Source organism: Misgurnus anguillicaudatus, chromosome 13 (genome assembly GCF_027580225.2).
Source record: "Misgurnus anguillicaudatus chromosome 13, ASM2758022v2, whole genome shotgun sequence".
Classification (NCBI taxonomy): Eukaryota; Metazoa; Chordata; class Actinopteri; order Cypriniformes; family Cobitidae; genus Misgurnus; species Misgurnus anguillicaudatus.
The window spans coordinates 18,590,554-18,617,604 of record NC_073349.2 but is presented as its reverse complement, the minus strand read 5'-3'; the positions used below and the strand labels follow the sequence as shown (position 1 = coordinate 18,617,604).

General features: G+C 38.5%; 3 protein-coding genes across 9 annotated transcripts; 1 reads left to right on the top strand and 2 right to left on the bottom strand.

Annotated features, from left to right (window-relative positions):
• Positions 1–316: 316 nt before the first annotated feature.
• Positions 317–9,096, bottom strand: nol9 (nucleolar protein 9). Of its 2 annotated transcripts, none has more exons than XM_055188833.2 (13): positions 8,957–9,096; positions 7,740–8,265; positions 7,427–7,649; positions 6,296–6,426; positions 6,063–6,207; positions 3,912–4,008; positions 3,615–3,712; positions 2,174–2,335; positions 1,841–2,093; positions 1,531–1,645; positions 1,217–1,391; positions 983–1,116; positions 317–794 (listed from the first exon to the last, which is right to left on the bottom strand). In XM_055188833.2, the coding sequence occupies exons 1-13, from the start codon at positions 8,986–8,988 to the stop codon at positions 678–680; spliced, it is 2,208 nt and encodes a 735-aa protein (XP_055044808.2). In that variant the 5' UTR covers positions 8,989–9,096; the 3' UTR covers positions 317–677. The 2 variants fall into 2 exon arrangements, with proteins under 2 accessions (XP_055044808.2, XP_055044809.2); XM_055188834.2 differs by lacking the exon at positions 8,957–9,096 and adding an exon at positions 8,407–8,794.
• Positions 7,547–15,356, top strand: zbtb48 (zinc finger and BTB domain containing 48). 4 transcript variants are annotated; one of them, XM_073875275.1, is made up of 11 exons: positions 7,547–7,675; positions 9,661–10,356; positions 10,532–10,845; positions 11,013–11,124; positions 11,953–12,045; positions 12,129–12,215; positions 12,841–12,995; positions 13,098–13,234; positions 13,364–13,528; positions 14,448–14,536; positions 14,657–15,356. In XM_073875275.1, the coding sequence occupies exons 2-11, from the start codon at positions 9,661–9,663 to the stop codon at positions 15,083–15,085; spliced, it is 2,277 nt and encodes a 758-aa protein (XP_073731376.1). In that variant the 5' UTR covers positions 7,547–7,675; the 3' UTR covers positions 15,086–15,356. The 4 variants fall into 4 exon arrangements, with proteins under 4 accessions (XP_073731376.1, XP_073731377.1, XP_055044807.2 ...); XM_073875276.1 differs by lacking the exon at positions 7,547–7,675 and adding an exon at positions 9,021–9,160 and having other exon boundaries at positions 10,535–10,845; XM_055188832.2 differs by lacking the exon at positions 7,547–7,675 and adding an exon at positions 9,021–9,160.
• On the bottom strand, positions 15,357–25,392 carry klhl21 (kelch-like family member 21). Of its 3 annotated transcripts, none has more exons than XM_073875279.1 (5): positions 25,257–25,392; positions 19,266–20,345; positions 18,324–18,729; positions 18,126–18,193; positions 15,357–18,036 (listed from the first exon to the last, which is right to left on the bottom strand). In XM_073875279.1, the coding sequence occupies exons 2-5, from the start codon at positions 20,290–20,292 to the stop codon at positions 17,696–17,698; spliced, it is 1,842 nt and encodes a 613-aa protein (XP_073731380.1). In that variant the 5' UTR covers positions 20,293–20,345; positions 25,257–25,392; the 3' UTR covers positions 15,357–17,695. The 3 variants fall into 3 exon arrangements, with proteins under 3 accessions (XP_073731380.1, XP_073731381.1, XP_073731379.1); XM_073875280.1 differs by lacking the exon at positions 25,257–25,392 and adding an exon at positions 20,421–21,124; XM_073875278.1 differs by lacking the exon at positions 25,257–25,392 and adding an exon at positions 20,446–21,123.
• Positions 25,393–27,051: the final 1,659 nt, after the last annotated feature.

The window sequence follows — 27,051 nt, the reverse complement described above, 5'->3', positions numbered from 1 at the left end:
ATCATCCTTCACTACACAGGGAATAATATGTTTTTTTTTCAGAAAACTTCTTGCATAAAATAGATTCAAGCACTTATAATGACCTGTATTTATGTAAAACTTCCCAGGGTCGTGAACCCCCCCCCAGATTTAAAAACTTTCAAGTATTTCAAGGACCTGTGGGAACCCTGGATGTTTTCTTTTCCAGAAATAGGCAAAAAGTTGGACATATATTTAAATTTTGTATTATTTTGTATGCTAACACGCATCGCATTTTGTTTCAACATTGCACAACCTCAAACAAGTCATTTATAGTCACAGATGAATAAGAAACAAATTTCTTGTCAAAAATGAAACTCACTTTTAATATTTTACAGTTTGCATTAACTTGGTTTTGGAATATGTGACTTGGTAACAAACATCAGGACTCATAATGAAAATGTATTTTAGAAAACTGTATCAGTAATCAAAACATGAGTTATGTTATGAGTTCCTGTATTGAGCTTAAACGTGGAGCCATTCATCTAGAAACATAGAAAAGAGATCCCCTCATACACTCAAACCGTTCCATAAGCCAAGATCTTGTGTCCATTTGTACAGTCAAGGTAAAATCTTACCTCAGTGTTTAGGGTATGAAACAACACAAAGATACAAATGTCATTCACAGAAAGCAAGGTTCATACACAACAGATTAACCTTTATGACTTTATAAAACAACGTCTTAACAGTCCTTTGTGAATGTGAAGTTTTCCTGCCCCTGTGACTTCAAAGCTGTAATCTGTGGTGACATAAGGTAATTCTGCTTCAACTCCATGCTAAAAAAGGAGAAAATTAGAGATTAAGTACTACTCAAATAACCAATATTAGCAGGTTGGATAACTTTTCCACTTTTATAAGATCGCACAATAGAGTATAATCATTAAAACCCTTATAAAACGATACTAAAAATTCAACAAAACAAAATCCTATGGATATCTATGAAGTATATACAGTTGATTCATACCTGCATAGTTAGCAGTTCTTTAGGTAGTGTGATCTGTCCAAGAAGAAGACAGTTCACATGCTTCAGGACAGAAGGAGGCACAGGAGTAACCAATAAGTACAGACCTCGTGCCATGTCCACCCCTCTCACAACACCTTAAAAAACAACCAAAAATGTCAACCAAACAACATTCAATTATATCCTTTCCCATTGAATAAGTAACATCATAGTCAAAATGACACCATTGGTACACACCTAGGCCCACACATTGACAGATGGGAGTTTGGGAGAGCACAACAGGACCTCCTCTGCCTGTGACCTTTTCACTTAAACAGCACAATCCAACCAGACTGGCATTTGCTGTATAGAGGATGTGGTTGGGTGCAACCTCACAATGTACCACCCCTATAGCCACTGAAGACTGTGGGACCTGAAAAAAAAGAGAGCACATGTTCACACTAAATAGACTGACATGTTCTGAAATATATAAAGAGTTAATAAAGAATCGACGTTTTTTCATATTCACTGCTGGTGAGAAACCCCAATCAGACCTAAGCAGTGATGTTTACCTGGTAGGGTATGAAGCAGTGGAGAGGGCGCATTGGGCCTGGCTCAGGAGACTGCATCTTACTGAAGTAGCTAAGCAGAGCCAAGTCTCGAAGTTCATTGCTGCGCTGAAATCGCCTGGGAAATATTCAGAAAAAGTGACTTTTATGAAGTGCGCCAAGCAAAGTAGTGCAGTGTGTTTAAACTGTACTTTGAAATTTTACTGACATATTAGCGATATAGACAGAATAAAATCTGTAGTGAATAAAAGAATACATTAATTTTTGGGTGAACTACGCCTTCAGGATCAAAAGATGCAGCTGGAAGGCTTACATTTCTCCTGCTGTCCCTGCGCCTTCAAACTCTGAGACGATCTGGAGAAATACATGAGATCGAAGAGCGAGGTCACTTGCTGACACTTCTGTCAGGGTGGATGGTGTCGGAGGGTGGGTCTGCCAGCCGTGGGCAGTTCTGAGGAAGTCAGGGGTGAGAAGATAAGACTGTGGCACGTCTCCATAAGTTAGCTGCACGACGTGCGTAACGGAGAAAAGACGAATGAGGTCAGTCAGGATTTGAAGGCCCTGGCCTGACAAAGAAAGACAAAGAGATTTATATTACCATTTCATATTTCTTTAATTTAAATCAAATATATTTTATATGTCTGACCTTTGACCCAGCCCATAGTGTTGAGAATAACAGGACTCTCTCCACTGCAGTGGCACCACAGGGATTTGAGGGACTCCAGATAGCGATCAATGTCATTCTGACATTCTGTCTGACCGTAGTACACCATGTGCTCTGGATCACGCAGGTGTGTGAACGGAGGCCCTAAAGAATCCCATAATCATAAATATGTCAATTGTTTTCAGTAAGTACAATGAACTAAAGTAGATTCCAACGATATTCTTAAAATGTACCCCGACTATAAACACATGTATGGTGTAATAGATTATCACTGGGATTGGCGATATAATTGGGAAATTAAAAACAGGACAAATGTCACAGTTTTAATAAACCTGGAAAAAATATTTTCACTCCATTTTGTTTACATTGTGGTACCAAAAGGTCAAAACCTGTTACATAAATGCTACAGTGAGGTACACATGGTAAAAATCAGTAAATGATGTAAAACATAAGATAAGAGTTACAGTACAAATGTACACAGACAGTAGGTGGCGATATGTGGCATGCCATTAAAAATATAAGAGCATCAACGTCTTCTGTTCAGTCCATTCAATATGAACCTTCACAGGTCTTCACAGGTCACTTAGATCCGAAAACCCGAGGTCCAACCCGAGTGGGTTCGGGTCTAAAAGTTTCACGTGTGCCTCGGACAAGGGTCGGGTACAATATTAGCGACATCTGGTCATTTAAAATGAATGCGTTTTTGCAGAACTTTTCGTTGAGACAGACCTGTCAATCAATTCTGAATGCCCATTTTAGCGTTTACCTTGGGGCCGTCGTCAGATAACAAATGAAAATGGATGATTGGGCCAAATTGATTGCGAGGCCACCATGGTTTCTTTCTGTCTGACTCGTGGGTGCGGGATGCAGACTAAACAGGCGGTCAGGTGCCCGGTTTACATTCGAATCCAGTCAGGTAAAAAAAGCCAATGGGTTGGGTCAAACTCGGGTCTATTTTCTCGGGTTTGTCTCGGGTCTTTCTTTAAAAAAAGAGATTTATGCACATCGGATTTGTGAAAAGTGATTCAGGTCATTTCGGGTCAGGTACATTTATTTGGAACCGAGAAACCTCTACTGGGTAAGGGGGCGGTTTTATGGACAGGGTTTATTCTAGCATGGAAAAACCCAGACAACTTCTGGCAAATTTAGATTTGCTCTGCAAGTTGTCTGGTAAAGGCCATTCAAGCCCATTTGTAATGCCGAGAAATCACTGCACCAATCAGAAACGTTGGGGCGGGCCTTTTCACGATAACGACAGCGACGGTGAAGCAGATTTTCTACATTACAAAGATTGAAGCACATCACTCGTTCGAATTAGCTATCGCGTCTGTTTTGTGTTTGGCGAGTAGAATCTGTATAAATGTATTTATGTAAAAACACATTGTTTATGTGGCTGTATAGAGATATGGAGTAAGAGACATACCCAGCAGTGGTTCTGTAACCGTGTTTAAGGAGAGGCATCCAGCAGGGGTAAACTCAGTCTGGCCCAAGTCACACTCCAAATACTCTACACTTGTTGTTCTGCACATACAAAATCACATGACAGGGCAAAAAAAATCAGTTATTATTCGTGTTAACTTTATTTTTATAAAGAATGTATATGCTTCCTTTTAACTTAATATGCAGAGAAATTACAGCAAGAAAAATACATCATCATCATCATTATCTAAAGCGATTGTTTAACATTTGTCCTCTGATCAAATCAACCGGCTGAACTCACTGATTTAGCAGGCTGTTAATGAGGTGCCGCATAAATGTGGATTTGCCAGAGTTTTTTGCACCGCACACAAGAATTATGGGACAGCGGTCAAATTCCCCTGTGAGGAAATAAAGCACAACATTTTATGTAGATTATGGGGTTTCAGACAAACAGACGGACCACTTATAGACTATAAATCTGAATACATAGCATTTGAAGAGCTCAGATGCAAAAGCTGCTAAATGCCACTTTCATCAAAAAATAAGATAATGACATTAAAAACTTGATAGCCTGCGCGAGGGCGTGAGCGCACTGAGAGCTATTTATTTACATAATTTAAATTACTGTTAGTTTAAATGTACTTACATTAAACAACTATACATCATTAAAAAGTGTTTTGACTTAAGATTTAGTTTGTGACCTTTATTTTAATCTGAAAATCCTAGTGACAGTAATTTCTTCATTTTTGTCAGGCGTTATGAAAATGAAAAACGGTACATACCTTTAATTTGAAATATAACCCTCAGCCGCGCTCATTGATAAAAATACTCCTTCGTGATCGTCATAAAAGCACTCGATAAAACAACATCCATCGGGGCTTTTAATTCAAAGTATGCATATTTGGAGAAATATGACTTCAATTTTATATGTTTACTTCAAATTTCTGCAGGGAGAGTAATATTTCACCCATTTTTATTCCAAACATGGCGATATGAGCAAGCTGGAGTCTGCAGTCATTCACACTCAGTTTGTTTCATTCATACGTGAAGCCGGAGGGCGCTAAAGTCAGAAAATCTCAGTATGAAACTTTCATAGAACAAGACGTCAGAGCAGCTCAGCTGTCAGTCAGACGTGTACTTGAACAGTGACGTGCAACGATCGATCGCTGTTTTTATAATAACATGCAAATAAAGATATTTTGAAACATGGAGAAAATAAACACGATTAAGATTATATATGGTTTGTCTGTATTTTTAACGCTATGTCTGGTATTTTCATAACAGTACTGTATATTATAATGCTATGCTAATCGAGCAAAGCTAACAGCATAAATAGCATAAAATTGTTTATTTTCGGTCTTATTTTATGATCCAAAGCCACATCAGATCACGCATGATTGTTAAAGCACTCGACTTTTGATGTTATAAAGTGAGTTTTATTATAAATGCTTTTATTTGTCGTGTTTTGATGGTATGCTAAGCTAACGTACTAGCAAACATCTGCTGTCTGGAGATATGATATATATGTTTCTAGGAATAATTTCGACTGGTAAAGCTTCTTTAAGGTAAGTTTCTTTTTGTAAGAAAGGAATTTAATAAAAAGAAAGTGAATTGAGACGAAAGGAGGAAATGAAACACTAAATAGGATGTATGGGTAATTATTAATAATAATAATAAAATAAACATTTAGACAGCCATATCCCGGATTAAAAGTTGTTAATGACTCATCCGGATGCTTATTTAATGAGTCTGTTTAAAACACGGAGCAATAGGACAATAAACTTAAAGGATGTTGTGAGATATAAATAAACAAACATTAGCTTAGCATTTTTGCTGTTTTCTCTAAATAAATTTACATGACATGGGTCTAAAAACATTTCATAAAATACAGAGTTTTAGAGGTATCATCTTCAGATTTAAAACAGAACATGGTCAGACCTTTGGCTTCATCTGCAGAGCATTTCTAGATTGCTCCAGGCCAGTTTCATTTAGTTTTTCATAACAATATTTATAAAAAGTATAATTTAAGCTCTCTATAACAACTTTTTTCATTATGACAGTAACTCATTTTCACCTCTTAATAAACTTCCAAGTGTCTGCTTTCAAATGAGACCAAACTTATGCTTTTAGTGCAAAGACTTCATAAACTGTATCTATTTTAGTTTGGCTATGACATTTTTTGTGGGTGGGTTCAGAAAATGGAAAAAGGTTAACAGGTTAACTGAATGCTCATGGCACGTTTTACATGTTCATCAAATACTTTCACTTTAAATCCACTTAATTCCGGCCTCAGGCCATTCAGAAAAAATAAGATTAAATTACTGCAGAATCAATTAAGATTAAAAATGCTAATTTACAAGAAAACATATCAGACAAATTTAAAGGGTTTTGCACCCGAACTCTTCATTTATTAATTAGCACCAATATTTAAATAACATTTAAAATGTACTACCTGCCCAGGCACTGAGCAAACTGCTTAAAGCCTCTTTATAGCTAGGTGACATCACAAGACCTTGGGCACAGGGTTCACGAAGTGCTGTTACACCCACCGCAGACAGAGCAGGGTGATAGATGGCAGCCTGAGACTTCAGTTCCCACTTTAGGACACATAAAATACATCACAATAAGTTTTCATATGAAATTTCTGTAATTTCTGTTTTCAAATGTAGGACATTCGAGACTCACAGAGTTTATGCCAAAGATCTCATTGAGTTCTGTGAAGCTGGTGAGAAAGCGAGTGAGGGGCGTGTCCAGAGGTTCTAGAAGCACCACACACGAGTCCGAGTTCACTTCATTGATAAGCCTTTTACATGGCTCTGTAGGTCGACGTGCACAAATAAACACAACATGACATTAGTGGAGCAAACAAAAGAAATAATGAATGCGGTTAAAGAAATTTTTCATTTAAAAAGGCAAAATTTGTGTGTTTATATACGTAGTTATATTAAAGGGACACTCCACTTTTTTTTTGAAAATAGGCTCATTTTCCAGCTCCCCTAGAGTTAAACAATTGAGATTTACCATTTTGGAATCCATTCAGTCGATCTCCGGGTCCGGCTGTACCACTTTTAGCATAGCTTAGCATAATCCATTGAATCTGACCAGACCATTAGCATTGTGCTACCAAAGAGTTATTTTAAAACTTGACTCTTCTGTAGTTACATCGTGTACTAAGACCGATGGATATTTAAAGTTGCAATTTTCTAGACCTTGGTTACTTTCAATAGCAGGGGACAATTTTCGGGCACTGCATAAAATCATTACCCCATTTTTGAGGGCGATGCTAATGGTCTAATCAGATTCAATGGACCACGCCAAGCCATGCCAAAAGTGGTACCGCCAAACCCGGAGATCGGCTGAAAGGAACAGCAAAAATCAATTGTTTAACTCTAGGGGAGCTGGAAAATGAGCCTATTTTCAAAAAAAGTGGAGTGTTCCTTTAACTTCAGTTATCTTTTTACTTTTGTTTGAAGCTATTGAATAGGCCTAAAAAGACTCTGAAAGGTAGAAACTACTTTTATAATGCATTTTGACTTTTTTGAAGATTGACAGTGACACTGACAAAATATATCACCAACTTAATTTTATGGAAATTTGTACTGTGGCTAAATGTCACCCTGCCTGTGAAAACCCAACTCAAGTCATTTTTTGTGATGTACTGTTTTCTACATACAATCATCCTACATAATGCAAAAAAAAAAACATTTTTGAAAATATAACCTTGATATCTTTAAGAATGACATCTTTTATATGCCACAGAATAAAAAACGTAGGGGTTGATCACATTGAGGGTGAGACGAAAACAACAGAAATTACCTAAAGGGAGATATTTGCGAACAATGGCTTTCGCTTCCAGCCGTCCCTCTTTCTTGTTCTTGTTAGACGGTGAGTTGTTTCCCAAGGCTGAGATGGTAAGAGGGCAGTGCGATGGTGGGGAGAAAAGCGGGTAAGGTTGTTGGCCCTCCTCTATGGTGAAGCCCAGCACCTCTACACGACCGTAAAGGCAAGTGAGCAGGCACTTCCCACGGAAACACAGGGTCTGCGCAGACATCAGACACAAGTCAGGTAAAATTCATCTTTTAAGATCTACATCAAAATGTTTAAATCATAATAAGATTAGTTTTTCTACCTGGCCTTGTTGCATGACCAAAACAGCTCGGTTTTGAGTATGGTCAAGCTGGACATGGTATTGAAGCTCATCTTTCTCCACCTGGTCTGTGTCTGATAAAGTTGAACTTTCCATGCCGTTCTGAAGAACGCTGTTAGCATATGCGTCCCATTCCTGAAGGTCCTCTGAATCGCTGCTACCCTCGAGTTCTGTGTCTCCATTTGTATGAGCCAAAGCCCCAGAAGTATTTTTCACCTTTTCTTCTGAAGAAGAGCTTTTGTCTGGGTTTACAGTCACTGGCTTGGCATACAACTTCTTCAGTCGTTTTAACCGAGGCTTCTCTCTTTTGGTTATGAGTTGCTCTAGTTTAGCCGTACTTGTGCTTGCATTTAGAAGACTTGTTTTCTTGAGCTCAGTAAGTGTTTTTTTGCGCCTGTTGAGCTTATCGCGATGTTTGCTGGTGTTTCGTTGCTCATGTTGGGCCTGAGAGGAAACTTTCTTTACTTTCATTGTCAAAAACCGACATAAACCCTGAGCGGGGCAGCACCTGTTAACGGAGAGGATAGCAGTGTCAGTATCAGCACACTTGGAGCCAGTATGACTGTTTAAAATAATCAGAAAACTGCCTTGTAACTTACTGCCTAAATATCAATGCTCAGTTAACTTATCACACCGTTAGTTGACTCACCTGTTTATAGAGAGAAACACTTACAACCCGTGTTGTACTATAAACGCTAACAGATGTTAGTCAGATCATACGGTTAAAAACAGGTTTATAAAGATCTGTTGTTCATTTTCAGTTGCTTCAAGTGAACACTAAAATCACTCTGCACGATGCTTCTGTAGTTCCACTCCACCAGTCAAGGCAAAGCTACTAATTTCCCCTCTCTGGTCGTTTTTACGACAACACTGACAGTGTTTGGCTGATGCATACATGCGACTGAAAGTGTTAATACAGCAGAGATAACGGTGAAACGATAAACATGTTAACGATAGGACTCGGTGGATAACAGGCAATTTGTACAGCGCTCGCAGATTCGGAATGTGCCATGTGACGGACAACAAATTCTTTCCCGGAGTTTGCAATAGGTTTGATTTTAAACTCTCACTGTGAATAAGCACATATTGATTCTGCAACTTTAAAAAATACAATTTGTGTTATGTTTAAAATGGTTAGCCAGAATCAAATTAATATAAAATAGTTCACATTTAAAAAGAAATTTACATAAAAATCTCACCCAGCGCAATGAGTTGGACGGCCAACTACCATACAAATTCAACGTCACTTCCCGTTAGTTTCAACATGGCTTCTTGTTGTTTAGCTTAAATTAAGCATTTCACGACACAAAATATATTGCTCAGTTACTAAAATAAGTTTCGTATATGTGAAGCTTCAGTATATGAAAAGAAATGTGAAAGTAACGGTCTAATTTACGAGAAAGGTGAGTCGTACATATCCGATTGTGCAGCACGTAGTTTAGGGAGCGTCATTAAAATGCGGACGTTGTGGTTAACGTTTAGGTAACACTAATGTTGTATTTACAAGTCTACAGGAAAACGTGCAGAAACATTCTGTGTATAGCAAGATACTAGAATATGTTTTATTCATGTCCTCTTTCATGCCAATTTACAGCACTAGCCACAACAATAGTTGCAATGTAAATGAGTTTATAATAAGAATTTATAATAAGAATTTACAAAAATTGCATTACCTGAAAAACATTATAAACTCATAATATACATGGCAACACGTGCTAATAACTACAGTATGTTAATACATTTTGTCGTTTCACAAGACAAAACCTAACATTGTCATTTATGCTAATTGCAGCTCTGAGCATGAAAATTGTATATAAATATATGTAAAAAATCATAACATTCTTGTAATGTCTTCATTAGCACCAAATAATTATTAATACTATAATGAAGTTTTCTTGTCTAGATGGAAAATCAAGCCCAAGGGATCTCTCATGCTCAGCGGGTGCTGTCCTTGCTCAACCAACAGAGGGGTCTTGGCCAGTTTTGTGATGCCATGCTAAGCACAGCAAGTGGGCAGATGCACCTGGCACATCGCAATGTTCTTGCCTGCTTCAGTAGCTTGTTTCAGGATCCCAGTTCGGACACACCATGTGTACAGATCAGCCTCCCATTGGAATGCCCTGACGATGGATTGGAGCTACTGCTTAATTTTTTTTACACCGGTAAACTGCAGTTGGATGATAGTAATATAGAAAAGGTTCATAATGCAGCTAGTGGACTATCAGTACTGGATTCTGTGATACCACTACAATTTTCCGTTATAAGTAAAGATGAAGAAGACAATTCACCTTTCCCACTGACATTAGCAAATTCTGATCATGATCAAACAACTGAGAAGACTGAATCAAATGTATGCAGTTTAGATGAAGCTGTCATAGCTAGCGATGATGACAACACCCCTGCCTCAACGTCTACTAAAACCACGCGTTCTGGCAGGAGAGTGAAAGGTCCCAGTCGACTAGTCGGGGAGAGTCCCACGTCCATTATCACGAGACAAGGAGCAGGAAGGAAACAAACATCATCTCTAGAGGACAAAGAGGAGGACATTGCTGCCACAGAGGAAGATCACCTCAAATATCTTGGTTTGAGTGAGACTGAGGTACATTTCACTACACTTTTATGCCTCACGTCTTATGCTGAATGCCTAGTAGACGCTGCATGCAAGTTAAATTGATGATAATCCGCAACCGTTACAGTTGCAATAATGCATGATATGCACAGTAACTTACAATGATTAAATTTGGGATTTATGCTAGATATTATTCCTCTGTAAGCAGGTAGGTGGATCTGTTGAGAATCAAGATGATAATGATTATGATAATGATGATGTCAACAACAATGAAGATGAAGATGATGACAATGACAGAGATGTTAGTATGGAGATTCTCAATGACGGTACTGATGAAGAGTATGTGCCGCATGATTCACCTTCAACCTCAAATACTCCAAGGAGAAAGCGCAAACAACAAAAACGTACCAATAAAGAGAATGGAGAAGAAACATCAAAATCCACCAAGAAAGGCTCTGTCCAATGCCCTACATGCAACAAGACATTCCTCAGCAAGTACTACTTAAAAGTACACAACAGGTGTGTTTTATAGGTATGCAGACAGGGTAATAATAATTGGTCCGCTATATGGACCATATAAAAAACGTAAAGCGCTGATGCTATCTTGCCAGTTAAGTTAAATGAACTTAGGTCATTTCTCTTCAAAACCATGACTCTCTTGTTGTCTACGCTTTTCTGTCGGAAAGGAGACATACAGGAGAAAAGCCCTTTGAATGTGCTAAATGCGGGAAGTGCTACTACAGGAAGGAAAACCTGCTAGAACACGAAGCAAGAAACTGTCTTAGCAGAACAGAGGTGGTGAGTTATCAAACGACCATTTACAAATTACACCAGCAGTCTAATGTTTGGTCATCTTTAAAGGGACACTCCACTTTTTTTGAAAATATGCTTACTTTCCAGCTCCCCTAGAGTGAAACATTTAATTTTTACTGCTTTGGAATCCATTCAGCCGATCTCCGGGTCTGGCGGTACCACTTTTAGCATAGCTTAGCATAATCCATTGAATCAATGACCATTAGCATCGCCCCCAAAAATGGGTAATAAATATTACGCAGTGCCTGTAAATTGTCCCCTGTTATTAAAAGTAACGAAGGGGACTATTTTTGGGCACTGCGTAATATCATTGCGCCTGCTGCAGCCATGGTTTGACAGCAAAGTCCTTGATTATTACGCCAGAATGAGAGTATAGTTCCTAGCCACATTGGGCTAGGAAATCGCAACTTTTAATTTTCCGTCGGTCTAAGTACACGATGTAACTACAGAAGAGTCAAGTTTTAATTAGGAAAAATATTGAAACATATTTTCAATTTAAATTTAAATTATTTTTGAGCATGATGCTAGTGGTCTAATCAGATTCAATGGATTGTGCTAAGCTATGCTAAAAGTGGTACCGCCAGACCCAGAGATCAGCTGAATGGATTCCAAAACGGTAACAATCAAATGTTTAACTCTAGGGGAGCTAGAAAATGAGCCTATTTTCAAAAAAAGTGGAGTGTCCCTTTAAATGTAAGATATAACCTTAATGTTTTATTCTTATTGGTTACTGTTGCTTTAATGTAAAGTGGCACGCTTTTATATAAGGCATACATTTTTGATACAACACTGAAGACGTTTTGTTTGTGCCAGGTGTTTTCATGTTCCAAATGTACCGTGACCTTTAAGAAGCGACATGAGCTTCGTCTCCACCTAGTCACACACACAGGAGAGATGCCGAATAAGGTATGCCTCCCATTTTGACAGCTAAACTTTTCTTTGCTGGCCCGACTGTCACTGTAAATTGTGTTGATGTTGTCCCATATTAGTGCACGTCATGTTCTGAGCAGTTCATGCAGAAGAAAGACCTCCGCAGTCACATGATTAAAGTTCACGGAGCTCCTAAGCCACATGCAGTAAGTGACTCTTGACTAATGTCAACAAAAGGTCTACAGTACCTTAAGGCAGGTGTTTTCAAACTGTGGGTCAGGACCTACTAGTGGGTCGCGCAAAGTCACTAGTGAATGACACATAAACAGTTTTGTCCTCTTATTGGCAATGGTTTTGATTTTTGGTCTTTTGGGATTGCAATTAAACATACTTATTCACTGTCAAAAATAAAGGTACAAAGCTATCACTGGGACAGTCCCCTTTAAAAAAGGTCCTAATATTTACCATTTAGGTACAAATATGTATCTTTGAACTGCCAATATGTACCCTTGAAGTACTAATATGCACTTTTTGGGTACAAAGGTGTACCTTTTTGAAAGGGTACTCTCCCAGTGACAACTTTTGTACCTTTATTTCTGAGAGTGTTTAATACTTATTTAATTCATACAATAACTTTGAATATATGAAGATGATTTGTATTTCTAAATGTATTTTTCTGCATATTTCTATAAAAATATTTTGGTGTGTCCTGAGATCTAAAATGTTTGGAAACCTCGGCCTTAATGGACTGGGAAAGGGAAGTCATATTATTGCAATATCCTATTAAGTGTCTGTTAATAGCATAAGCCATCTGTCTTGTTTCTTGTCTAGTGTTTATTGTGTACCAAAAGTTTCCTGTCCAGCACTGAGCTGCGTCTGCACGAGGCAGCCAAACACCGAGGTGAGAAACTGTTCGTGTGCGAGGAATGTGGCCACCGGGCCTCCAGCCGCAACGGCCTGCAAATGCACATCAAAGCCATTCACAGGTAAACCAAACAGAACAGATGTTTAGTATAGTTTTTTGTGTACTCTGTTAAATTCATGTCGAGCAGTCTTAATTATGTGCATTTTTTATGTATTGTCCTCAGAAATGAGCGTCCCTTTGTGTGCGAGTTCTGCAATCATGCTTTTACTCAGAAAGCCAATCTCAACATGCACCTTCGGACACACACCGGAGAGAAACCTTTCCAGTGCCACCTCTGTGGCAAGACATTTCGCACACAAGGTAACTTTGAGAAGTGTTTATTTATAAACCCCAAGTTTATTATTCAAAACCTGAATAAATGTATTACTCAATGGCATTTTTATGCAATACTTTTTATTAAAACCAAATGTTTACTATATGTATGAACAGCCAGTCTGGACAAACACCATCGCACACACACTGGGGAGCGGCCGTATGGTTGTGATTTTTGTGAGCAGCGCTTTACTGAGAAAGGCCCTCTGTTACGTCATATAGCCAGCAAACACCAAGAAGGCAGACCGCATTTCTGCGAAATATGCAGCAAAACATTTAAAGGTACACAATTCATACACACTCTATTTTATAACATTTGGCACTTAATTGTTTGGATTTAAAGGGACACTCCACTTTTTTTTTTAAAATATGCTCATTTTCCAGCGCCCCTAGAGTTAAACATTTGATTCTTACAGTTTTGGAATCCATTTACCTACATTTTCTGGGTCTGGCGCTAGCACTTTTAGCATAGCGTAGCATAATCCATTGAATCTGATTAGACCATTAGCATTGCGCTATAAAAATCAATATTTTTTTTAATTTAAAACTTGATTCTTTTGTAGTTACATTGTGTACTAAGACTGACGGAAAATTAAAAGTTGCGATTTTATCGGCTGATATGGCTAGGAACTATTATTTAATTCTGGCGTAATAATCCAGGACTTTGCTGCTGTAACATGGCTGCAGCAGGCGTAGTGATATTATGCACTGCCTGAAAATAGTCCCCTTGGTTACTTTCAATAGCAGGGGACTATTTTTGGACAGTGCGTAATATCACTTTGCCTGCTGCAGCCATGTTACAGCAGCAAAGTCCTTGATTATTACGCCAGAATGAGAGTATTGTCCTAGCCATATCTGCCTAAAAATCACAACTTTTAATTTTCTGCCGGTCTTAGTACACGTCAAGTTTTAAATAAGAAAAACATTGAAACGCTTTGGTTATTTTTTAGCGCGATGCTAATGGTCTAATCAGATTCAATGGATTATGCTAAGCTATGCTAAAAGTGCTAGCGCCAGACCCGGAGATCAGCTGAATGGATTCCAAAACGGTAAGAATCAAATGTTTAACTCTAGGGGAGCTGAAAAAGAAGCATATTTTCAAAAAAAGTGGAATGTTCCTTTAATAAGCGACTTATAAGTGAAAGTCTTGCATAATTTTAACAGTTGCAACATTACAAAAATGTAATATATGTCCCATCAGCCATTGAGCAGCTGCGTGTTCATGTGAGACGTCACAAAGGCATGAGAAAATACGAGTGCACCCAATGTGGTTACAAGTTCACCAGACAGGTGTGTAGTTTTTGGATTAATCTTTCCGAAAAATGATACAATCCAACTGTGAACCCTGTTTACATTTTACATTCCTGCTCTCTTAGTGTTTTCGCTGTACTGTTAATCTGCCTCATACAGGCACATCTGCGTCGACACTCCCAGATCCACTCTCGTGTGGAAAACTACAACCCAAGACAGAGACGACTGCGCAACCTGGTGGTGGAAGATGAGAATGAAGCATCTAGCCAGGCAGATGATCAGGTTGAACCAGAGGATCTAGTTAACCTTGTGACCGAGGGAGGGTCAGATGTGGTGGAGCAAGTGGTCTCAGCATCTGTTGCAGGAACAGGAGGAGATCAGGCCTCTTATTCAATAACTGATGAGACACAGGATGGTGAGCAGAGTGGATTTAATGTGACTGACAGGACTGATGGTGGAGATGAGCAGGATGGGTTCACTGTAGCAGATGTGATGGAACAGACGCTGTTGGTGACCGATCCATACCAAATCCATCAATCCCATGTGGTCGTTGAGTTGTCAAGCTCTGAAACTGATGAAAAGGTCTAACTGGATTAGACTCAAGTCCATGCATATTTAACTAAAGATGTGCTCAGAAGGTTTATGTTGGTGTATGAAGTTAAGTTTGAAATTATCACTTATTCTAAATAGCTTGCATGAAAAACAAAATATGGTTTTATTTATTCTCTTGAAAAGGTAAAATAGCTATATTGGTAGCAGTTGGGCTGATATACTGATCCGAGCACAAGTGAAGATTAGATGAGCTGAACTAAAATCTGTAACATCTAATTGCATATATAAATTTAAAAAGATAACGTAATGGTGCTATTGTCATTTATTTGTCGACCACACATACAAACTTTATTACACAAATCAAATATACAGTCCATATACAAATGATTTGGCAATGAAACATACTAAACATTCCGTAAGAAAAATAAAATAACAAATGTCAAGTACCGCTTTTGCGTGTTGTAAATAATTAGTTTCGCTAGTACTGGTATTATAAAATACACACATAAGGAGATACACTGAAACACTAATTCCAGTTTTTAGTACAGCATCCTAATACAATGTTTACATAAAAATACAACTATTCTTCCTGTCATCATCCACATTGCAAACAACTTACGGTAATAAACACAAGCTGTTCATGATGAACTGTATTATACAATCCCTCAAATAAACAGTGACTAGATTCATAAACTGAATTTTATATCAAAATACACAAGAGCATAAGAGAGAGACACAAAATCACAAAAATGTGACCACTTCATGCATTCTAGATTGTCTGACAAATCAACATAATAATATATAAAGAGTTCAGATGCAAAACCCTCTACTGTACATGCGTCTCAAGCATTTTTATCAGGTTCTTATGTTTAAGTTTATTCATTTTACTTTAAAGGCAATAGAAAGTTATTAGATAGCCTGCACACCAAAGCATTTACGCCAGCGTATGTTTTCAATTGTTTCCAATGGAAGCGTTGCGCTTTTCTAAAACGTCAGCAGCTGGCGAGTTTTGTCCGTGCTGAGCGCCAGCGCTCTGCGTTTTTTCTGCGCTTAGTGCAGAGAATTGAAAAATATTTAAAAGCTTAGCTCATTAATGTTACATCTAATCACAGTAGAGGAGAGGTGGGAAAATATCACAACAACCAACCGGCGCATTGTTCAAAGACTGATAAACAAAGCTGTAATATTATAGCAACTAGGGATGCACTGATATGGAAATTTTGGCCGATACCGATAACTCTTTAAATTTGGGGGCCGATAACCGATATCTATAGGCCGATAAATATTCATATTATTTTCACAATGAAAAACTCGCAGACTGCGGACATCTTGTCTTTGCGCTAGACTAGCATACTCTTCTTAAGCCCGCAACACGTATCATCTTCGTGCTATGTCAAAGAAAGCACCAATCAAAACTCCACATGGCCAGCAATGAGCAAGTGAAGTGGTTCAACAAACCAAAATAATCCATAATTTATCCGCTTTTATTTATCGGCCTAATTTTGCTATCAGACCGATAACCGATAATATTAAAAATAAGCAGTTATCGGCCGATAACGATATGTCGGCCGATATATCGTGCATCCCTAATAGCAACCAAAGCGTTCAGTTGAAAAAAGCTGGCAAGTGCCTACAGTCGGCGCCCACCTGGTGTTTTAGCCGCGTTTAAATGCTTTGGTGTGCACGCCCCCTTATGCTACGTACACACCAAACACGTAGCATCACGTTGCTCGTGATTTAACTTCGTGTCATGCTAATTTTTCCGCTTGAGTTGAATATTTTCAACTTGCGCAAAGGCGCATTTGATGCGAATAGTGCGTGTTTTTGCGGCAATCACGCCGGCAAATTCGCGTCATTTGCATCGGCCTGCGCGAGGACGCGTCTGATTGCGTCTTTGCATTGACTTTGTATGTAATCTACTCGCGCAAATCGTTGAACTTGTGTTTGGTGTGTATGCCCCATTAGAGGTCGATCACACCAAACGCATTTATGGCAGTTGCAGGCGCCTTTATTGAATGATTTTCTATGGACAGTGAGCGTTATGTGTGCTGTTTATGTGCCCCAAACGCCTTTTAACGCGTTTTTGCCACGTCACGGGTTTATGAAGGAGTGCTCAGAACGAAACAGTGCCCGACATTATATGTTTTCCATAATGAGGGGAAGGCAGGCTTTCATTTAGTGATGGAAGATTATAGTTGCTTGGAACAACCTTCTGTGTGTTTGCACATGAGCTCTTCATATAATGCTGGGGTACATTTACTTATTTTTGTTCATCAAAACATCATGCTGTTTTTGGAAAGTCTGTGATGCTTTAAAATACTGATGTAATTCTCTGCTTATATAAACAATACTCACATTAACCTTTTGGAATGCTTAGGTATACATGTCCATGCTGAATAATATAGCATAATAGAAAAAAATAAATTATGAGGGGAACTTCCATAGACTTCTCAAAATACGGATTGCTTGAAATTTGCCAGGCACTATTTCATAAGTCACTTCGGTCTCTGTTCAAGGTAAACGCAGCCAGCATTAAAACCGCATGCAACAATAAAGCTGTAGTATCATTAGGTTACTGGGTAAAGTAATGCAAACACTGATTGTCTATTCGTCGCTCAGTTCTCTGAACTTTAAGCAACTTCATTCTCAATGGACTTGATTGACATCTTGGTTAAGGTTCTGATTGACATTGTTGTTGTGGTTGTGAAGTGCCTGGTTGCGGTGGTGTCTGTGCAGGTGAATGGCATTCGCCTCGGGCATATCCATAGGCTCAAATGTACTGGGAACAAGTGGCATGAACTGTCGAAATATGCTAACACTTCCGTGCCAGAAAGTAGGTTGGGGGAGGCGACCAGCTGGGGTCCAAGATCTCAAACTGGGGTCATAGACCTCCACCACATCAGACAGCTCGAAGGTGTTGTCGTAGCCGCCGGACACGTAGAGGCGACCGCCGAGAGCTGCCACGCTGCCTCCGACATGAACTTGTGAAGTGTGAGATGATGCGGTGAGCATATTTAAATCTTTTTTTAAGTAAGGTATTTCAGTGTATGTGTAATGAATTTGACATGAACTTGTGTCATGGGATTAATTTTGTCCCATTCATTTTTCTGTGGGTTGTAGACGTCAACCTCAGCTGAATCATCCCTGAAATATAACCATTACAATGAGAAACATGAAAAAGTTCACTTATTTGCATTGTTACTTGCTTTTCTTTTGTTTTACCCATTCAGTTTCATTAGTATCCAAAAGTATCAATTTTCACCATCTCTCTCACCTTACAAAATAGATCAGGCCATTTAGAGTCACAGATTTGGGGGCGAAAGACCACAGAGGCAAATCTTCACTGTTGACAAGTGACCAGCAGTTGCTATCCACATCGTAGCACTGAATGGCCATTGTGTCCTCTCCGGTTAATGAGCCAATTGCGTAAAGTCGCCCCCTGCATGACGTGGTAGAACAGTTATCCATAGGGAGTAACATGGGTGGAAGAGCCTCCCAGCAGTCAAGGGTGTGGTCATAGCGTTCTGTACTGTCAGAAGCAACTACATAGAGCAGACCATTCACGACACAAGAGCTGTGATATTCCCGGGCTTTCAGCATTGGGGAGACCTCTGTCCACTCGTTCACACTGGAGTTATATCGCCAAACGCAATCATAGAGACGTGATCCATCAGAGCCACCTATTGGAAAACAAAGCAAGTACATATGTGAATGGGTTCACGGTTTAAAAACATCCCATAGACTCACTTAACTAATGTGCCTTAGTGTGTACTTGTTTATAGCATTGTGGTTATAAATGAAGGTTTAAAATGACGAAATATCATAAATTGGTGATAGTATCTTAGTTCCTCACCTAATAGGGGTGGGCATGTGACTTTGGCCCAGCATTGTGTTTTGGCCCATATCCATGTACTGTGTATAAATAAAGGCAGCACGCAGCGGCCTAAGATGGTTTGTCATTGTGATCATTGTTCATATCTAAAGACAACGGATCACCTAGATGTTGATCTGGCAGGACATTGTGTCCCATCACTATGCTCTATTAAAGTCAAACATGCAGTGGTTTATTTATACATTGGCTGACTGTCACCTCTAAAACTGCACTTGGTGAATTAAAGCTTTCTTTTATTATCTTAGTATATTATTATAAAGTCAAACTGCGTGAGTATCAGTTTTACAAAATCCTAAACAGTATGCGTCAGGTCACCGTACTAACCTGTCACGTAAATGTCACTCCCCAGAGCTGTTATGCTGTAGCCACCTCCGAGATGGTCTGGGAATTCTGCTAAATATCTCCACTGTCCAGTTTGAGGGTTGTAACAGTCCACAGTAACAAGCTCATCACAGTCCTGATCACATCCTCCCACCACCACCAAAATTTCGGCCAGGCCGGTGGATGGACGCGGGCGCATCCGATGACTGGGTCGGTCATGACGGTCGTATTCATAAGACTGAAAGCTACGTGCTTCGCTGACCAACCGCAAACAGGCCGGCGAAAGGTAGACCAGCGGATCGCTCTCTACGTGGGCCAAAAGATAGAAACGTCGTACGAATGGGAGACGCACCTGCTGCAGCAGCTCTGGCCAGTAATGCAAGCGATGCTGCAGGTCGGCTTTGACCCAGCGCACGGCAATCTGGTACGCAGTTTCCTCCTTATCCACGCACAGTCCGTCATCCGACACAAACTCCAGTAGGCGCTTCCACGACAACCTTTCGAAGTCCATGCTCTTTGCCAGTTCCACAATGTTCTTCAGTACGAAACGGCGAGCGCTTGTGGCGAGCCCGCGGCACGCGTACGCTTCCGCAAAGTCCTGGATCTCCAAGCAGTTGGAAACATCAAGTCTCTGCTCCAGGAAAGTGCAGCATGCCTCTTTAACAGATGGGAACTGGAAAAGGTCCGCCGTCTTGAGAAGAAGGTCCACATTGTCGTGAGTGACAGTGACGTGGCCCGTATAGCAAAAGTCCACCAGGAGACCCAACAGTTCAGCGGATACCTCGTGGAGTACCACGCGGTCCATGACGCTTTCTCGCAAAGTACCGGCAAACATAGCGCGAAAGTAGGTGCTGGCGGCGGCTAGCACAGTTCGATGGCATTGGAACTCTTTTCCTTCGGCACACAATGTGACGTCGAAGAACTTGCGCTCCGCACGGAGCTCGTGGATGCCACGGAGCAAGTTGACGGCATGGGCTGTGTCAAAGAAGGGCAGCATAGAGGGCTGCGTTTGTAAAACTGGTTTCTCCATAGTTGTTTAGTGTATCCCTCTTGATGTTGTTCTACTTAGAACGCCAGATTCATCTTTAAACAGAGAACAGTGTTTATTAGTAGTTTGAAATAAAACAAACATTTCTTCACAAAAAAATACAACCTTACTTTTCATACGATAGTTGCAGCCTACCTGTTTATCTTCCAGAAAGCGTTTAAATTAGAAAAGTTGGACACGTAAGTTGGACACAGTGACTTCCAGAATGAAATATCATACGGTTATGACGAATGCGAGCAACGGATAGTCTCTTAAGAATGACTGCTCTTGGCTGACTCTGCTCTATAAATACACCAGCAGTGTCCATTTTCACAGGCTGATGGGGGGGCATCACACAGATAGGTTACAAAAACTTAGGAACAGCAGTTAAGCTAAAGGAACAGTTTATTCATGAACATTTGTTCTTTTCCATATAAGGAAGATGTATGTGATGTAATAAATCAAAGTTGTTGTTATGTATCTACATTAAAAATAGCATTTAGCAGTCAATATGCATACTACAGTACTGTTTCTCTTTGTTTGTATTCTTATCAAGAAGCCAACAGCGAATGTCCGGTTTGGACTATAGCCCTCTACTTCCTGCTTTAATGATGTCAGTAGAACAGTTTGTTGACTAAACTCAACCCACAGGAATACGTCAGTCGCCAGCTAAGCTAAGGTTCACTGTGTAGATTTTTAGCGGCATCTAGTGCTGAGACTGTGAATACACAAGAAGCTACGGTAGCCGCCACATGACAAACATGCCATAGTCTGACACAACGCAAGGACAAAATGTACTCTATCCACCTGTTTCTCGAACGCGGAAGTAAGTGATGTGGCGTATTTCCTTTACGGTCCGAGACTTCCTTTTCTATCCAGCCGGTAGAAAACAGTGTAGTGGGAGCACGCATAAAACATGATTTAAACAGTTAATATTTACTACACCTGCCATGTATTAACCAGTGTGAGGATGAAATTAAGAAGTGGCCTGATATATGAAGATATATTCAATAATTTCGTGTTGTTGATCGGAGGTGATGGGTCTTCAATGCGCAAATATAAAAGCAGAGACATACCAGTATCTTTACAATGGGAAAGTAGGTTGAGTGTTCGTACATAAAATTTACCAAGACTTCGTGTTTTAACTTTTCAGGGGCTGGTTTAAAATATCACAACTGTCCCTTTGGTGTGATGTTTTTTTTAAACAGCAATTTGTAATGGACTTGTTTATGGCGACACGTCGAGCTTCTCACGGTCCGACTCAGTCAGCAGTATCATTCAACACATTGTAAGTTATTTGAACAAACCATAATAAACATATTAAACTACTCCATGTATTGAGTATTGTTTTCTTTTTTTTTGAAAATATTATTACATCGCTTCTTACGCAGGTGGAGACATGAGCTTATGAAATTATTTGCTTGCTTTTTTATTAAAAACATAACAAAAATACACTCAAGCACATTATGAACTATTATAAACAAGCAGATTATGTTGTATATATTCTGTACTGTAATCGCATTTTTGTAATAATATATAGTAGCAGAATAAATAAATCAGCATATTTTTATCAACATAGTTGTTTTTAAACAATTATTGTATTGATTGTTTACTGGCAATTTCTATGAAAGGTTTTACTGGATGGATTTGTAAATACAGATCATGAGTGCATGTGCGCCACATACACATTCAGTTCTTGTGCATGGGGTTAAAACAAATGTTTTGTAGAGATTTAGTGCATCTGTATTAGCTATTATGGCAACCCCTAACTGCACAAATTATGTTGGTCTTCTTGTATTTCATAATAAACATTAAAAAGCCAAAAAACGGCACACTTGTCGGCACACTACCATTAGCTTTAGTGGCTCACTGGAAGTCACATACCGGAAAGCTCAAAGATGGCGGCGCACACATTTACGTCAAGAAACAGGTGGATATAGGACAGTTGGTCTGTTTAGGGCTACTGTAGAAACATGCCGATGTTGTTTATGTAAAGGGAAGCGCAGTGTATGTAGATAAAAACAGCTCATTGTAAGGTAATAAAAACATATAGTTTATTATGTAAGGTCTTTATACACCACTGATTATATAGTTATGTATATTATATTGCATTTCTGTCAAGAGATCCTTCTAAAAGTTACACAATGCATCTTTAATACGAAATTGTATTTTTATCTGTTTAGTATCAGGCATCAAAACAGGTTGTCAAAGCACACACATCTACAGTACAGTCTATTAAAAGTCCGGTCACATATCATGCAGAGATCCACCTATGCAGCAGTCAGCTTAGTAAAGTTTTATGAAGGTTGGCTCATCAAAGGATGAGAGCCAGAGACAGATCAAGAGAAAACGAGAGAGAAAGCATGAGAGGTTTGCTATAAACAGCAAACTCTAGGATCGATGAGTAATTTATTCCGTGAATCTACCAGATTTCTGAGATTTGAGAAATAACTTTTTTTTAAGTTTTTAAAAATGTTGACATAACTCTTCAACATGCACTTTACATCTGTTTTTGTTTCCTATCTGTTTATAAAAGAAATTAGCAAAAAATGTAACTGACAAACATGGAATGTGTTTGATTTTATTGCAACTTTTTGTCTATCCAAACTTAACAAACACATGTGTGGTTACCTAACACTTCTCCCTCGCTCTGCAAAAACATTAAGTGCTTGTAATAGGTCAAGTTTAATGAAGCAACCCTCTCGTTCTTCTCATACCTGTTGGGTATTAGGCAACTCGAATGCTATTCTGCTTACTGGTAGTCTGTTTACCAGTATGCCCCAGAATAGCAAGACTGACGGTGACTTGCATAAGTCTTGTAAACTCTAACATGTGAGTGAAGAAGAGAATGTGATGACATGACTTTAAGTCATGTCAATAAGGTGTCATGATCTATAGTTAGGAGACGTGACTAGTACAGACAGGAAACCTTACTGTGCGGCAGCATCATTTGTTGACATCATTTCATAACTCCAGATTTGTTCTTCTTTTACATGATCATTTAACTTATTTGGGAAAATCATTTTATAAGATAGTTGCATAATTGTGCTCCAATGGTTGTCCAAAGACACAACGACTAATTTTATAAAAGTTGAGCAGTTTTGATCTTGTAAAAAAATCTAATTCACAGAACTACATATAGATCAGTATTTGTATATGCCTAATAATATATATATGCCCAAAACATGAAGTTTGAAACACTAGATGTATGAATTAAAGCTGTTTTCAACATTTCCAAATAAAAAACATACTTTATTATACTTACTGTAATATATAACAGTAAATACTAGGGCTGGGCAAATAAATCGATTTTTCGATTAATCGGGTTTTTACGTGGTTGATTCAAAATTGTTTCTCAAAGCCCACAAATCGATTTTTTCCCCCCATATTTATTTATTTTGGCAAACATTGAACTGCACGATTTGGGTAATTTTTCCCATCGCGGTTATTGATGCTAATATTACGATGTGCGATTATACTTAATGGTATCATGGGCCAACTGGATGGGTTTTAAGGAAAATCCACACACAGTTTAGCTAAAATGTGTATTTGTAAAACTAGAAATGTTTCCAAGTTTAAGTGCTATAATTGGGTCCCCAGTGCTTCTATCAACCTAGAAAATGTGAAAAAGATCAACCCAGTAACTTAGTTTTGGTGAACCATTCTCTACAAGCACATACAAAAATAGTAGGGATGCACGATATATCGGCCGACATATCGTTATCGGCCGATAACTACTTATTTTTAATATTATTATATTTTAATAATATTATCGGTCTGATAGCAAAATTAGGCAGATAAATGAAAGCCGATAAATTATAAACTATTTTGGTTTGTTGAACCACTTCACTTGCTCATTGCTGGCTATGTGGAGTTTTGATTGGTGCTTTCTGTGACATAGCACGAAGATGACACGTGTTGCAGGCTTAAGAAGAGTATGCTAGTCTAGCGCAAAGACAAGATGTCCGCGGTCTGCAAGTTTTTCATTGTGAAAATAATATGAATATTTATCGGCCTATAGATATCGGTTATCGGCCCCCAAATATAAAGAGTTATCGGTATCGGCCAAAATTTCCATATCGGTGCATCCCTAAAAAAATAGGTTGTTGAAATTTGGCTCTCCTTATGATGTCATAAGGACCTCTTATTAGAATAATACCACCCCTTAATCTGCACTATCCAATCACAGCACTGCAATTTAGTGCAGAGAAAAAGAGAGAGGAAAAAAAATAATTCACAGCACATTTGAGTTTCAATTCCAACCAACTACCATCATTGTGATCAGTGTTTGCACTTCATCAGCTCATTTGCGTTTTAAAGGACATACCCAAAACGGCACATTTTTGCACACACCTACAAAGTGTCAATTTTTAACATGCTATAATAAATTATCTATATCGTATTTTGAGCTAAAACTTCACATATGTGCTCTGAGGACACCAAAGATTTATTTGACATCTTAAAAAAGTCTTGTGCCAAGGCCCCTTTAATGTATACTACAGTGTTCTGTAGTATTAACTATAGTGAATAAAAAAATGTAGTAGCCTATACTTTAATGTTTTTACTATGGTAAGGTTCAAAACAGTACAGTTTACTATACTATACCTCAGTATTGTCTCACGTGGGTTTGGCTCAAGCAAAAGACCTTCAACAATCTATTTTAAGATTTGACCTGATGGCTAATGTTACCCATCACCCCGCACATCTTTACATTTTACAGACACTATTCCAACGTAGACTGACGCTTCGAGTGAAAACTGAAACTTTTCCAATCCAGTAAAAAAAAAAAAAAAGTGCGTCTGATCACAGTCCTGAGGCATAATGACTATAGAAACACGAGTGAAATCGGTTTGCGCCACAATAAGCGTCTGTTGCTGTCTGTTTCAACTGAGAAAAACAACACCAGGAGCGTCACGCGTTTACCTTCATTCACATAACGTTACTGTTTATCTCGGCTTTTTACTTACCGAAACCAGCAGTTGAGGATTTTGGGTGCTCTATTTCTCAAATACTTTGATAGACTCGGATATTTTGTCCTTTATCCTTATGTATTTTGTAAGTTTGGCAGTAAGACGCTTTTTCTGTTAGCTCATGTCAGCGCCATGACTCCGCATCATCAGAGACCCTCATTGGACGCCAGACTGCTGTGACGTGATGTCAAGTTTGACTGTCCAAGCTGGTACTGTAAACTTAAGCAAACTTCTCTTTACACTCATTAGTCATCAGGAAATATTTATTTTGTCTAAATTAAAATGACAGTACACGCTATTTAATATGTTATGTTATTTTTTAAAAGAGATTAGGGGTCAAGGACCCTAATGAATGTAAAGAGATGAGAATAGGGATCCCAGTGATATTTGTATACCTGTTGTATATTATCCCTGGTCTATAATATAATAATATGCATATAATTCCATACGAATGGGTTTGCATCTTATGCTTACGTTACAAATATATTAAAATAATCCTTCCTGGTATGCATAAGTCATATTCTATTAAAATAATCCTTATGCATACGTAATATTCTAATAAAATACTACATTTTAAATATATTACATTTATACTTGTACTTTATTCATATTTTAACTTCATAGTGAACTTTATATTAATATTGAATGCATTTTTAAAACAATTTATTGCATTACTGCAGTTTTTGTTTGATGCCTAATTTAATTTCTCAAAAACTGTATTTTGATATTAAACTGGAGGACTCCTGCAGTACCAATTACAGACCCTGTAGGGGTCACAGGCCCTCTGTTGAAGACCCTTGTTTATTTCATACAGTAAAGACTGTGAAGCGTTTCATTTTCATTAGGCTACTTTTAACAGACATCAGCCTTTTTAAAGGCATATTCAATTTCTCTTTGCAGAATAAAAATTTGTTTTGCTAATTTATTTGATTCTCTATTAAAACAATAATATACCTAATTACTGCAAGTAATATAATAAAGGCAACATTTGTGGTACTTTATCTAGAAAAAATGTTAACGGTTACAGTCATCAAAGAGCTTGCATATCAGCTTGAAGAAGCTGTATTGGCATTAGTATCGGCCGATCACGAAGACAACAAATTGGTAATCGGTATCGGCTGCAAAAATCTTGAATGGAGCATCCCTATTTATTTCCTTTAACCTAAAGCATTATCAGTTTTATTCCCAGAGAAATTGCTGACACCTGAGAGAAAACGCAAAAGAACTGGCTTACAATTCAAGTTGTGATTGGATTTCAGGAGAGAAACTGGACCATAACTTTGATGTTTTCAGCCTTGAGAAAATATTGCTTTAAAGTTATTTTAAATCAGCCGTGCAATACGAATAATTGCGGTGGGTCAGTGTGAGATTTGGTCAAAATTGTAAAATTTAGCTGGCAACGACTGTAATGTAACATATTAGCCACTAGATGGCACTATCACACGTTAAGTACATTCTGTACAGACAGATCGTATTATTATGAGGGAATTGTTTTGTTTTATAAAACTTGAGAAATATAGCATTTAGCATTATGTTTTGATCAATTTTTTAGGAAGTGCATAGTACATGCAATTTTCTTTTTCTTGTGTACTTTAAACACCTAAATACCATATACAGCATATCTAAGCACTGGCTATATGTGGATATGGATTGGTGTGGTGTCTGCAGTGATATGCATGGATAACCGATGAGTACAGCTGCATGCAGAGCACGCATCGTGTATATCCAGGGTCTATTATCTTCTCATTTTCACCCCATTTCTTGTTAATGTAAGCATAGATTTACAGCCAGG

What these genes read in the sequence shown, in the direction of transcription:
- klhl21 (XM_073875279.1), bottom strand. Translation starts at nt 20,292, where the DNA reads ATGGAGAAACCAGTTTTACAAACGCAGCCCTCTATGCTGCCCTTCTTT. An exon ending in GAGTGACATTTACGTGACAG is followed by an intron (nt 18,730 to 19,265) that starts GTTAGTACGGTG and finishes GTTTTCCAATAG; the next exon opens with GTGGCTCTGATGGATCACGT. An exon ending in GGACAAAATTAATCCCATGA is followed by an intron (nt 18,037 to 18,125) that starts CACAAGTTCATG and finishes CATCTCACACTT; the next exon opens with CACAAGTTCATGTCGGAGGC.
- nol9 (XM_055188833.2), bottom strand. Translation starts at nt 8,988, where the DNA reads ATGGTAGTTGGCCGTCCAACTCATTGCGCTGG. An exon ending in TGGTCATGCAACAAGGCCAG is followed by an intron (nt 7,650 to 7,739) that starts GTAGAAAAACTA and finishes ATGTCTGCGCAG; the next exon opens with ACCCTGTGTTTCCGTGGGAA. An exon ending in CACTATGGGCTGGGTCAAAG is followed by an intron (nt 2,094 to 2,173) that starts GTCAGACATATA and finishes TTTCTTTGTCAG; the next exon opens with GCCAGGGCCTTCAAATCCTG.
- zbtb48 (XM_073875275.1), top strand. Translation starts at nt 9,661, where the DNA reads ATGGAAAATCAAGCCCAAGGGATCTCTCATGCTCAGCGGGTGCTGTCC. An exon ending in GTCTTAGCAGAACAGAGGTG is followed by an intron (nt 11,125 to 11,952) that starts GTGAGTTATCAA and finishes TGTTTGTGCCAG; the next exon opens with GTGTTTTCATGTTCCAAATG. An exon ending in CACATCAAAGCCATTCACAG is followed by an intron (nt 12,996 to 13,097) that starts GTAAACCAAACA and finishes TATTGTCCTCAG; the next exon opens with AAATGAGCGTCCCTTTGTGT.